At 45.5% G+C, this 14,251-nt stretch overlaps 1 protein-coding gene and 1 long non-coding RNA gene across 2 annotated transcripts in view; one reads left to right on the forward strand and one right to left on the reverse strand.

Moving 5' to 3' along the window:
- Positions 1-283: 283 nt before the first annotated feature.
- On the reverse strand, positions 284-2,232 carry LOC116536564. Its single transcript, XR_004262711.1, has 2 exons — positions 2,200-2,232; positions 284-893 (listed from the first exon to the last, which is right to left on the reverse strand). It is a non-coding gene; the product is annotated as an uncharacterized LOC116536564 (long non-coding RNA).
- Positions 2,233-8,920: 6,688 nt separating this feature from the next.
- Positions 8,921-14,251, forward strand: part of SLC25A43 (solute carrier family 25 member 43) — a 50,466-nt gene continuing 45,135 nt past the window's right edge. The window contains exon 1 of the mRNA XM_032258356.1: positions 8,921-9,307. Coding sequence (XP_032114247.1) covers positions 9,033-9,307 — 275 coding nt within the window. The 5' untranslated portion in view covers positions 8,921-9,032. The remainder of the gene's footprint in view (positions 9,308-14,251) is intronic.

A 14,251-nucleotide genomic window follows, 5' to 3' on the forward strand; every position in this document is an offset into this window, starting at 1 on the left:
CAAGGGATTCTCCCACCTCAGGCTCCACAGTAGCTAGGACTACAGGTGCATGCCACCACACTCAGATAATTTTTAAAATTTTTTGTAAAGACAACATCTCAGTATGTTGCCCAGGTTGGTTTCAAACTCCTGGCTTCAAGTGATCTTCCCATATTGGCCTCCCAAAGTGCTGGGATCATAGGCTGATCCACCATGCCCAGACTATAAATAGGATTTTTCAGTGTCACAGTAGATGAAGATAAACCCCTAACAATCCAAAAATACATATGCACAAGGTTATTCATCACAACATTGTTTATAATTGCAAACTATTGGAAAGAATCTAAATGTCCATACATAGGTTTATTGTTGAATAAGCTATGGTACATCCATACAATAGAATACTATGTGGCTGTAAAAAAAAAAAAAAAAAAAAAAAAGTGAGAAAAATCACTACAAACTTAAGTGGAGTGACTTCTAAAATAAAGTTACAGTGAAAAAGCAAAGTGCCAAAGATACGTCTATAGAATGCTACCTTTTAGGTAGTAAATAAAAGGAAGCATTTTCACACAAACAGCTGTGCATTAATGCTCACAGCAGGATTATTCATAATAGCCAAACACCAGAATCAGCCCAAATGTCCAACAAGAGATGAATGGATGCTATCATTTGAATGTGTCCCCTCCAAAATAAAGATGTTGCCAATGTGATGGCATTAAGAGATGGTGCCTTTCACAGGTGATTAAGCCTTTAGGGCTCCTCCTTCATTAACAGGATTAAGGGCCTTATAAAAGAGGCTTCATGTAGCATTTGGTTAGCTTGCCATTCCACCTTTTGCCACGGGGTGATGCAGCAAGAAGGACTCACCAAACCAGATGCCAGCACCTTGGTTGTGGACTTTTCAGCCTCCAGATCTGTGAATAATAAATTTTTGTTCTTTTTAAACTACCCAGTCTCAGGTATTTTGTTGTAGCAGCACAAACTAAAACAATGGATAAACAAATTGTGGTACATCCACACTATGGAATTCTTCCCAGTAATCAAAAGGCAGAAACTATTGATGAACACAACATGGATAAATCTCAAAGGTATTGTGCTGAGTGGGAGAAGCCATTCTCAAAAGTTTACATGCTATATGCTTCCATTTATATGACATTCTCGAAAGGCAAGATGACAGGGACAGAGAACACATCTGTGGTTGCCCAGGTCGGGGTTGGGGAGGCCTCAACTACAAAAGGCAGCACATGAGAAGTTGGGAACAGTTCTGGATCCTTATCGTGGTGGTGGTCACAGGAGTCTATACATGTGCTCAAATTCCTAGGACTATACACCAAAACATGGTGATTATGCTGCATATCAATTACAAATAGTGGAGTGGTGGAATTTGTGGTAAAAAATGTTATGACTTTAATTGTAGGTCAGCTAGTTATTAGAGATGTATCACTCCAACACTTGGACCATCCACTTGTATAACAATAAATACCGGCCAGGCACGGTGGTTCATACCTGTAATCTCAGCACTTTGGGAGGCCGAGGAGGACAGATTACCCAAGGACAGGAGTTCGAGGCCAGCCTGACCAACATGGAGAAATCCCATCTCTATTAAAAATACAAAATTAGCCAGGCATGGTGGTGCATGCCTGTAGTCCCAGCTACTAGGAGGCTGAGGCAGGAGAATCACTTGAACCCAGGAGGCAGAGGTTGCAGTGAGCCGAGATCTCACCATTGCACGCCAGCCTGGGCAACAAGAGTGAAACTCCATCTCAAAAATAATAATAAGACCAGCAGTGTCAGGCACAGTGGCTCATGCCTGTAATCTCAACATTTAGGGAGGCCAAGGCAGGAGGAGGATTGCTTGAGCCCCAGGAGTGCAAGACCAGCCTGGGCAACATAGTGAGACTTCATCTCTACAAAAGAATTTTGAAAATTAGCTGGGCATGATAGCATATGCCTGTAGTCCTAGCTACTTCAGAGGCTGAGGTGGGAGTATCACTTAAACCCAGGAGTTGGCAGCTACATTGAGTTATGATCATGCCACTACACTCCAGCCTGGGTAACAGAGACCCTGTCTGTGAAAACAAAAACAAAAATAAAAAACAAATTTTAAAATGGCAGCAAAGAAACTAAAAGTATCATGCAACTCCCATGAAAAATAACTGAAATTTGGATTACCATGGCCTGGCCTATTAGTCCATTTTCACGCTGCTGATAAAGACATACCTGAGATTTGGCAATGGATTTCCAATTCCACATGGCTGGGGAGGCCTCACGATCATGGCGGAAGGCAAGGAGGACCAAGTCACGACTTACATGGATGGCAGCAGGCAAACAGAGAGCTTCCTCAGGGAAACTCCTGTTTTTGAAACCATCAGATCCCTTGAGACTTATCCACTATCTCAGAACAGCCCAGAAAAGATCCACCCCAATGATTCAATTACCTCCCAATGGGTTCCTCCCACAACATGATGGAATTGTGGGAGTTACAATTCGAGATGAGATTTCAGTGGGGACACAGCCAAACCATATCACCTGGTAATGAGAGAAAGTTAAACTCCATTATGTGACATATATATCCCTTGCACAGTTCCTGATATAGAGTAAGTATTCAATAAACATTTGTGGAATGAATAAATGAGTGAATGAGTGAGTGAATACATGAAAAGTTTCATATATTTTGATATGAAATCTTCCTGCTTCAAATGTCATCAAAAATTCTGAAGCAGAATGGAAGGACATCATCACCTAAAGCTAAACACAATAAGCCAAAGGCAAAAGGTGTGGAAACCACATTTTATAATGTTGTACTGAATTGCAAAGATTAGACCTATGGAATTCATTGTTCACACACTTACTAAAAACTGCTATTGAAGACATAATAGAAATAATGACTGGGAACAAAGCAGGTGTCTTTGTCAAATATCACAGTTCTTTTTAAAATTACACATGTGGCTGGAAACTTAAAATAGCAAATAACCAACTTTGGAGGAGGTTGATACTATTTGATGCAAATTGATGAGTCTACTGATCTTGTGAATTTAGCTAATATTTTGGTATTTATCGTGTTCAACCTAAATAAGCTATTTCATGAAGACATCATGTACTACCAAGCTTTTACAACTTGTACAACTGAAGAAAAGATTTCCTTCCTGCCTGCCTTCCTCCCTCCCTCTCTCCCCGCTCCCTTCCCTTCTCCTCCCTTTCCCTCCCTTCCCCTCTCCTCCCTCCCCTTCTCCTCCCTTCCCCTTCCCTCCCCTCCCTTTCCTTCCCCTCCCTTCCCTTCCTTTCCTTCCTTCCTTCCTTTCCTCCTTTCTTTTCATCCAACTGATTGCTGGCCACTAATGTGCCAGCCACCATTCCAGGTAACAAGGACACTGCTGTGAACAAGAGACAAGATCCCTTCCCTCATGGATCTTACATTCTGGTACATGGAAACAGACAATAAAATGACAGGAAAGAAAAACAGCAGACAAAGATAAATGCTATACAGAGAATTGAAATGGGACAATATGGTAGAGTGAATGAGGGCTCTGTAGATCAAGCAGTCGGGCAAGCCCTCTGAGAGAAGGTAACATTTAAGTTGAGCTCTGAATGACAAAAAGAAATCAACTCTGCAAATGGGGGAAAGAACATTCCAATCAGAGGGAGCAGCTAGAGCAGTGGTTCTCAACAAGAATAGCAATACCTCCTAGGAAGCATTTTGGAAACTTGCGGGAAAGGTACCACAATGATTGAGGTATTCTGCTGGCATTCACTGGAGAAAGGCCAGGGAAGCTGCATGTCTGCAATGCACAAGACATTTCTGCATCCTTCATGGCTCTCAAAGATCCCATCAAACATTCATGTAGGTGGAAAACCTGTTTACAATTATCTGCATTGAGAAATTAACTCTGCTTTAATCCTAAAGACAAAACATTTTTTACACAGTATTTTTGTACATGGCATTTTCCAGGAACACAAGTACCATGTAAACAGAAGGAAGGTTGTATTTTGTTTGTTTCATTTAGAACTTCATCAAGAGTTGTTTAACAATTAAAAAAAAAAAAAAAAAAGTTGCCGGCCAGGCGCCGCGGCTCACACTTGCAATCCCAGCACTTTTTGGAGGCCGAGCTGGGTGGATCACCTGAGGTCAGGAGTTTGAGACCAGCCTGGCCAACATGGTGAAACCTTGTCTCTACTAAAAATACAAAAAAAAAAATAGCTGGGTGTGGTGGTGGGCACGTGCAATCCCAGGCTGAGGCAGGAGAATCGCTGGAACCCGGGAGATGGAGGTTGCATTGAGCCAAGATCACGCCACTGCACTCCAGCCTGCACAACAGATTGAGACTCCATCTCAAAAAAAAAAAAAAATTGGCAACAAAATAAAGATGTGTCAAAAACTCACCAATGGCAAGGCAATGTCACAGAAAACACTGCACCTTCAGAGAAAATTGATGGAGAAGAGAATTTTGTTTAATTGATAATACATGTCCGTGGCAAAAAGAAAAGAGGGGGAAAAAAATAAACAGTATAAAAGGGCACACAGGGCTGGGCGTGGTGGCTCACGCCTGTAATCCCAGCACTTTGGGAGGCTGAGGCAGGTGGATCACTTGAGGTCAGGAGTTTGAGACCGGCCTGGCCAACATGGTGGTAATCTGTCTCCACTAAAAATACAAAAATTAGCTGGGCAAGGAGGTGTGTGCCTGTAGTCCCAGCTACTGGGGAGGCACGAGAATCGCTTGAACCTGGGAGGCGAGGTTGCAGTGAGCTGAGATTGTGCCACTGCACTCCAGCCTGAGTGACAGAGTGAGACTCCATCTCAAAAACAATAAATAAATAATATATAAATAAATAAAATAAAAGGGCACTTAGTCAAAGCTCAATCTCCCTTTCACCTCTGATCCCAAGTCTCCTGGTTTCCTTCCCCAAAGATAACCTGATTATCAGTTTTTTGGATATCCTCCCAGAGGAATTATTTCATTTTTGTATCAAAGGAAGGAAAGAAGAAAGGCAGGAAGGAAGGGCAGGAGGGAGGAGAACGCAACCCCATATAAATATTTATTGGTCTGAGGCCGGGTGCAGTGGCTCATGTCTGTAGTCCCAGCACTTTGGGAGGCCAAGGCCGGCAGATCACGAGGTCAGGAGATCAAGACCATCTGGGCTAAAACGGTGAAACCCCATCTCTAGTAAAAATACAAAAGATTAGCTAGGTGTGGTGGCATGCATTTGTAGCCCCAGCTACTCAGGGAGGCTAAGGCAGGAGAATCGCTTGAACCAGGGAGGCAGAGGTTGCAGTGAGCCAAATCACACATTGCACTCCATCTCAAAAAAAAAAAAAAAGATATTTATTGGTATGAGCATGAAAAAAATTATGAGGAAGAACATTCACAGGCACACCAAGCTCAACTGTGGTTACCTCAGGGCATGGGCAGGGGAGCTTAACTTTCTTTAACACACTTCTGGACTATTTGTCTTGGTACAACAGTTATATACTACTTTTATAATTTATTTATATTTTTGACTCTTTTCCAAAAGAGTCAAAAATAAAAGAAAATTAAGAGAGTGGGAATCAATCAACATTAGTATAAATATAACAAGACAAACTATAATTTAAGAAATACTAGCAAGTTAAACTAAAGCAATGTACTGAGATTTCGGTTAGTGACAAGATAAACTGAAAAAGAAAGCTGGAGAATTTAAAAAACTGTTAGCATCTCCCAAGCCCTGACTGGGGCAACAGGAGGCCGCTATGGCTTAGCTTTCAGCTGACCACCTTTCTCCTTATATTACAATATAACTTCTAAGTTTTTTTTTTCTTTTTTACTCACTGCCTCTTCCTGTTTCTTTAGTTATCATACATTGATTTTTTAGCAGAGCACCCCAATTTCACATCACGTACATTTTCCAAAGTTGGAGATCATTAACCTACTATGTTCTCCACAGACTTTTCGACAAATGTGAAAAAGAAGCAGTAAGGTTGGCTTGAGTCTAAAATTCGAAATCCAAATCCAGGATATCCTCAGATTTATTTATTTAGGATCAATATACATAAGGTGCCCAATGCTAAGAAGATAAGACTCTGGGCTGAGGCAGGAGGATGGCTAGAGCCCCGGAGGTTGAGGCCGCAGTAAGCCAAGAGCATGCCACTGCACTCCGGCCTTGGTGACAGAGCAAGACTCAGTCTCAAAAAAAAAAAAAAAAAAAAAAAAAAGCTTAAAATAAAATATCAGTTCATGGCCAATAACTATGAAGACTAAAATGACTCTTCTTGTCTCTGGCTCAATTGAACATCTTATTTTTCCTGAAGACAAAAAGAATGGCAGTGCTAAAGAAAACGTGGCTGGTGCAGTGGTCTGTAATGCCAGCACTTTGAGAGGCTAATGTGGGCAGATCCCTTGAGCTCAGGAGTTCGAAACCAGCCTGGATGACATGGTGAAATTTCATCTCTGAAAAAAAAAATTAGCCAGGTGTGGTGGTATTCGCCTGTGGTCTCAGCTACTTGGGGGCTGAGGCAGGAGGATGGCTAGAGCCAGGGAGGTTGAGGCTGCAGTAAGCCAAGATCATGCCACTGCACTCTGGCCTTGGTGACAGAGCAAGACTCTGTCCCAAAAAAATGTGTGTGGGGGGGTATACTTGATCCCCAAGATTAATGCAGTTGAAGCTCTCACATAAAATTTGTGTTAAAACAAAAGAAAAACAGGTTGGGTATGGTGGTTCCTGCCTATAATCCCAGCATTTTGGGAGGCCGAGGTCAGGAGCTCGAGACCAGCCTGGACCACATGATGAAACCCTGTCTCTACTAAAAATCGAAAAAATCAGCGGGGCGTGGTGGCGGGCGCCTGTAATCCCAGCTACTTGGGAGGCTGAGGCAGGAGAATCACTGGAACCTGGGAGGCGGAGGTTACAGTGAGCCGACACTATACCACTGCACTACACCCTGGGCGACAGTGAGACTCTGTCTCAATAAATGAACAAATAAATAACTTGGCTGATCCAATCTCCATACAATGGGATTATCGCATGAAATGTTCCAGACCCAGAAACTTCCTGAAGGAGCTTTAGAATCCTGTCCCGTTGACCAACAAAGTGCTTTAGGAAGTACTGATACCCACAGGTTTCCTTATTGTAGTCCCCAAATTCCAACTCGAGCCCTTTTAAAGTCAGGGTCCTCAGGTCTTCAGAGTCATAAATCTTTCTCCAGCTTCCCCCAGCCATGAAACTAGCTTACAGCAAGACAGGAGAATTCACAAAACATGAAAATAAGCATTCCCCAATTGTTGAGACCAGAGCAAGGCTTCTGCCAACTAGAAAAAGTTCTCACAGTCAAAACCTTGTAATGTCATACTCAAGTGACATTGACAGTGAAAAATAAAAAAGGAGAAACCCTGCAATGCCTTTTAGAAAACATCCCTCTAGCATTGTGTGTTAGTAAATGTAAATAACTATACAAGCCTAAAAGCAACTATGTACCCAGGATATCTTGCTCACACCAACAGACAGCTGACTGTTCCTTTCCTTGTAATTATTAGTGACATGGCTTTTTCAGAAAAAAGGAGACAGAAAGAAATTCTGAAATTTTGAAAAATTTTAACTGATTTTAAAAATCCTTGGATTCTGGCCAAGCCCCTCTTAACCATTCTTTGCCTCTATTGTCCTCTTAGCTTACAGAACCACTGAAAATGTCCCTACTGGCGTTAACTGTGCAGGCCTATTAGACGCATAGTATAGCTGTTCATGGAAATCGACATAAACTGACATAAATTTGAAACTGGTCCCTGCCTTGCATGTAGCTGTATAAGCCTGAGCAAGTCCTCTCTGTGTCTTGGTTTCCTCTTATGTAAAAGAATATCTGGGTTAGATGCAGTGGCTCATCCCTGTAATCCCAGGACTTTGGGAGGCTGAGGCAGATAAATTACCTGAGGTCAGCAGTTCCAGAACAGTCTGACATGGTGAAACCCAGCCTATACTAAAAATACAAAAATTAGACGAGCATGGTGGTGCAGGACTGTGATCCCAGCTACTCGGGAGGCTGAGGCAGGATAATCACTTGAACCTGGGAGGCAGAAGTTGTGGTGAGCCGAGATCACACCATTGCACTCCAGCCTGGGCAACAAGAGCAAAACTTCATTTAAAAAAAAAAAAAAATTAATTTTTTTAAAAAAGAATATCTAATCAGAATTAACACATATAACCTGCTTACCTGTAGCAGTCATTGTTCTTTAATCCTTACAACAACCCCTAGGAGGAAAGAATTATAATATCTATTTTATAGATAAAGCAAATGACGAACAGAGAGGTTGAGTGACTTCCCCAAGGTCACACAGCTAATAAGCTGCAGAGCCAAGATCCTTACGCAGGTTCAAGAGTCCAGCTTCAAATTCCCACACCGACATAGCCTCTGGTAATGAGGATACACGTACTTAGGGCCGTTTTGAGGATTACATGAGAACGTCTGTAAAGTCCAGTATTTGACAAGTGCCTGAGAGATAGCAGCTGTGTTTCACTGGTCAGAAAAAACTGAAGGGAACAACAACAAAAAGATAGCAGCTGTGGTTCTGTGGTTGTTAGAAGTTTTTACCTTCTGCACTGGGAAACCATCAAGACTTTTTGGTTAGGCAGGAGGGGGAAAAAAAAGAGGTTGGAGGGAAGAGGAGAAGGAGGGAAGAGGAGAAGGAGGGAAGCGCCAAGGGAGGAAGAGAGAGAGGTGGGGTGTGAAAGGGAGAAAAGGGGCAAACCAGAGAGGCAGGGAGGGGCAGCGGGGGCGCGCTGAACTCAGGAAGACGTCTAGCAGGCTGGGCCTTGAGAGAACAGTGACGGTTTCGCAACTGAAAATCGCTACTCGAGCTTTGCCAGTTGGGGAGACTATACCCATGATACCCGAGGCCTCGGACCCCGAGACCCTGCAGGCCCTCACGTCCGACTCCCACCAGCCTCGGGCCGGGCTCGGGCGTGGACGGGCCCGTCCCTCACGCGGGTCCGCCCCACGCCGGGCGGGGCCTGGGGCCCGCCCCCTCCGCTCGTGGCCTGAGAGTCCCAGGCCCAAACCACGCGATCTCCCGGGGCCGGGCCCGGGCTAGATGGCGACGTGGAGGCGGGACGGCCGGCTGACCGGCGGCCAAAGGCTGCTGTGCGCGGGGCTGGCAGGGGCGCTGAGCCTCAGCCTCACCGCGCCCCTGGAACTCGCCACCGTGCTGGCCCAGGTTGGCGTCGTGCGAGGCCTCGGCCGGGGGCCGTGGGCCACGGGGCACCGGGTGTGGCGGGCAGAGGGGCCCCGGGCCCTGTGGAAGGGGAACGCAGTGGCGTGCCTGCGCCTCTTCCCCTGCAGCGCCGTGCAGCTCGCCGCCTACCGCAAGTAAGAGCCGGGCGGGGCCCGGGAACCAGAGGCCGGACGGGAGTGGGGGTGGGGGTGGGGGTGGCCGCGGCCTGACGCCGCCCTGCTGCCTGCACTCTGGGCCCTGGGGTGGGCACGGCCCCCTTGCCGATCACGGGGGCGTCCCTCGGGGCGGTGGGCCACCTCTACAGGCCCCAGAGTGCAGTCCCAACGTTTTTCACGTTCTCTTGGGGTTTCCGCCGCGCAAGATACAGTTTTGTGGTCCTCAGCCCTTGCCCGAGAGGCTTTCCCGGTTGGACCCAGCGAGGAGGTGGAATGCAGCAAAGGGTTTCTGGGAAAGGAATGAAGAGATCTCCAGAGAGATGAGTCCTAACCATTTCTACCGTCCTCCAATTTGGAAACTTTTGGGTTGGCTGCCTTAGGAAGAGAGACACCCTTTTAAAGGTGTGGGTATTTTTCTGTGTGACCCAAGCCCCATTAAGAAAGTGCTTGGTATAGGGAAAGGACCCAATCTATCCATACGAAAAGGCCGGAGATTTCTGCCCACATATCTCCCCAACTTAAATAAAGCTTGACTTCAGGGTCCGACAGAGGCTGCAGCTTCCCCTCCCCAAGCTGAGAACGGCTCCTCAGCCTACTACTTCACCCCCCTGGCCTCATTCTTTGGGCCTTTTCCACCTTCTCCCACATCAACAGCTGCTCCTTACTAAAAGATCTAAAGGCTTCCACCGAGCTCAGAGGTACCTGCATTTGAACTGGAAACCAAGCCTAAAAGAATGAATTGGTAGTGGTGGCCTTTCAGGAAGCAGAGATGTTTCTCTGTTGGGGGGATGGTCCCCTGTGTTCCTCATTCAGTGGGCACAGTGGCATCTCTGAGATCACCTTGGCTCTGAGCTAGACAAACGGCCCACAGTTGGGAGAGTTGGTCTTGACAATGTAGTTTAGCCTTGGCAGCTAATAGTCAAAGGATTTTGCCTTGACACTGTCACTCACTTGGGATGCCAGAGCTGGAAGGCTCCCCTGGCAGCTGACAATCCAAATGGAATCATCCTTATCACCTAGGCCTCTAGGCCAGTATTCATTCTGCCTCTGCCTGAAAATAGGGTTCTCTTCTCTTCCTCTGTAGAGGGACTCCTGGGTAGCATCATGACAAGGCCCTTTTTCCTCCCCACCTCCACTTGCCCTCATCAACATCTGGCCTGCAGTCTGTAAACAGTTCTCCTCTGGACCGGGTGCAGTGGCTCATGCCTATAATCCCAACACTTTGGGAGGCCGAGGCAGGTGGATTACAAGGTCAAGAGATCGAGACCCTTATGACCAACATGACGACATCCCATCTCTACTAAAAATACAAAAATTAGCTGGGAGTGGTGGCACGTGCCTATAGCCCCAGCTACTCGGGAGGCTGATGCAGGAGAATCACTTGAACCTGGGAGGCGGAGGTTGCAGTGAGTCAAGATTGTGCCACTGCACTCCAGCCTGGTGACAAAGTGAGACTGCATCACCATCCCGAATAGCTGCTGCTATAAGATTTCGGTTCTCCTTTTAAGTCTTAATGACTCAATTTTTCCCCACTTCACCCTCTTCTCTACAAAGTAGTATGGAAATCTTCCTTCGGATGGGATAAAATATGTCCAGAGGGGTGGGGGACAGAACTTAAAAGGCTGGTTTAAGTATTCTGGCTCTTTTGCTAACCACCTAGTATATGCACATCATTAGGTTTTTATAGCTCCTGCCTCCTGCCCTGTGAGGTCCAGAAGACAGGGAGCATTGTGCCTGTTTGACAGATGCAGAAGTCGGCTCAGAGTGATCACACCACTTGTCAGTGACAGAGCTGAGCTCTACCACCTGGCCTTTTAACTCCAGATCTCATAGTCTTTCTATTAAATCATGCTGCCTCTCTGCATCCATTTTGCATTAATTTAGTTAGACAACATTAAGTCCCCACTGTGTGCACGATGCTGGGGACAATGCCGGAATGGAAGGATCATAGTCCCTCTGCCCCAGGAGCTTACAGAGTAATAGAAGAATAAGACTAACGTGGCCATGACCATAACATACAAGGTAACATGTGATTGTCATGGATAATGTGCTCTGTAAATGTGCCCTTCTGATGAGCCATGAGGAGGAGAAAATGTGAAGACTTCATAGAGGAGGAAAAAAAATTGAGTTTGGCATTGAGAGAATGAGTAGGAGTCTGCTGGGCACAGATGGGGAGAAAGATACTGCGGGTGATGTCAGCAAAGGCACGGAGGTAGGAAGGCAAGCAGCACGACAGGAAATATGGCCAGAAAAGCAGGTTGGAATGAGATCTTAGAGGGTTGGATTAAGGAGTTTGGACTTGACTTGGTATCCTAGGGTAGCCGTGGGAGGTTTTTGTGAGTGATGAAGGGAGGAGTGCTGTGATGAAAGCAATTCAATGGAAATTGTCATCACATGGTGGCCAAGTGAGACGAGTAGAGCGGAGGAAGACTGGAGACAGCAGGATGAGTTAGGAACCTGTTGCCCTGGTCCACATGGCAGCTGAGGGCACCGGTAGTCAGTGACTGTGGGAGGAGAGGGGAGGAGATGTGTGGGAGAACAAGAACAGAGACTTCCCTGGGCTAGGTTTGCTAGGAATTTTTTTTACCCTACAGGATTATTTTCTTTCTGGAAACTGAAAGGAATTATTTTGATAAATGGCAAGGTATAGTTGAAAAGCAAAGTGATTGATTAATCACGCTGGTGTCCTACCTACATAAACATGATAATCTTGATTCATCAAGATACTGATTCACTTCTACTCTTTTCTGACCATGAATTTGCAAAACACTTGGCTGGGGGCCTGTGATCATTAGTTTGAACAAAACATAAACATCCAGAATGTTCGTGGAATGGGGTGGTTACATGACTTGTCCACAAACACAATTAATGGAAAAGCTGGAACTTGAAGCTAGGTCTTCTGGCTCCTTAATTCAGGGCTCTGTCCACTATCACACAGCAGAAATATCTCCTTAGTTGGGTTTACAATCAAGAGTCCACTCAGTAGTCTATTGGGAGCTGGGTTATTGTAATGGGTGGCTTTCAGATGTATCAAATAGAAGACCCTCCCACACTTGTAACTTCACAACTGCTTGTATGTCTTGTCTATTAGACATTAGTTTGGGTCCCTGAAGCTCTGAAATTGTTCATAACCAACACTGTTTCCTTATTGAATAAGCACTTTATGAGCCTGTGTTTGGCTGCATTGCCTGTTAACCTGTTAGGTCGAAGTGTTGGTAGTTCTAATTGCATATATCCAGGGTGTGTGTTGTATCTGTGCTGGTTAAAAGGAAAGGGTTGCTGCAATTCACCAGTGTATCCAGTCTCACTGGAAAAAGCTTCTGTGCATGTATGTGTGAGGGTGGGAGGAAGAACAGAAAAGGAAACACTGACACCCTAGCCAATCAGGCAAGAGTTTAAGATGCCCAGACCAGGATGATGTCACTGGTGGACTATCAGGGTTGCCTGCCTTGACTCTGAAATTCTAAGGGGAACAATTGGTAGGCATTATCTCTGTATCAGATGGGAGAAGTCTGAGAAAAAAGGACTTCTTATGGTTCTTCTTTTTAATTGTGTATATTTGATATTGAGACTCTATAAAAGAAACTGACATAAAATACAGCTCCTTTTCCTAGTTCATCCAGTCATTCAGTGAATTAAGGGCCTGTTTCCTCTCCACTTGCCCCTACCTGTCATTTCCTTGTCAGAAGTGTTGAACTCCCTTAGGCTCTATGCTGAGGGCTAACACAGGGTCTGCTACATTGTAGATGTTCAATAAATGGGTAATGAATTAATGGTGCTCTAGAAGTGACCAGGTGGGATGGGGAATAAGAGTGGGACAAGGAGGCCAGGTGCGGTGGCTCACGCCTGTAATCCCAACACTTTGGGAGGCCAAGGTGGGCAAATCATGAGATCAGGAGTTTGAGACCATCCTGGCCAATATGGTGAAACCCCATCTCTACTAAAAATACAAAAATTGGCCACATGCCTGTGGTCCCAGCTACTCGGAAAGCTGAGGCAGGAGAATCACTTGAACCTGGGAGGCAGAAGTTGTAGTGAGTCAAGATTGTACCACTGCACTCCAGCCTGGACGACAGAATGAGACTCTATCTCAAACAAACAAACAAACAAAAAAAAAAAAAAAAAAAACAAAAAAAAAAAAAACAGTGGGACAAGGAGAATGAATGGTGTTTCTTTGAACATTTCAAACTCTACCTTCTAGGGTTCCAGCTTGCTGCAGATCACCCCTTCAGTCAAAAATTTCTACTTCCTCTGTTTCCCCTGCCTTTCCTAAGGTTCTCCTCCAACTTCCAGGGCAGAGAGGAGGGAGGAATGAGGAAGCAGACAGGCAAGCAGTACAACTGAGGCAGATGGTCTATTAGTGAATACCAGCTGTTTGGGAAAAACTCGGTCAAATGGGGTTTTCCTGCTCTCATACCACAACAACTCTCAACACGGAAGACTTCTGTGACCAAATGTGTGAGAGATTTCCCCACACTCTAATAAATGGATACCAGCTAGGTGTCCTCCAATTCAGTTCTGACATTGTCTACCCAGACACAGCATCATATATCACAGGTTGAGGGCTTAGTCACCAAGACTGGCCACCCACCAGACACTAGTCACAAGTCCAGGCCTCCAGAAATTATTTAAAAAAAAAAGACTGAGTCTCACTCTGTGACCCAGGCTGGAGTGCAGTGGCGTGATCCTGGCTCATTGCAACTTCCGCTTCTTGGGTTCAAACTATTCTGCCTCAGCCTCCCAAGTAGCTGGGATTACAGGCGCCCACCACCTCACCCAGCTAATTTTTGTAATTTTTTTTTTAGTAGAGATGGGGTTTTGCCATATTAGCCAGGCTGGTCTCAAACTCCTGACCTCAAGAGGTCTGCATGCCTCAGCCTCCCAAAGTGCTGGGATTGAGCCACCATGCCTAGCCAGGCCTCC

The sequence above is a fragment of the Sapajus apella genome, unplaced genomic scaffold (assembly GCF_009761245.1).
Source record: "Sapajus apella isolate SASKATOON/1434 unplaced genomic scaffold, GSC_monkey_1.0 scaffold102, whole genome shotgun sequence".
NCBI classification, from domain to species: Eukaryota; Metazoa; Chordata; class Mammalia; order Primates; family Cebidae; genus Sapajus; species Sapajus apella.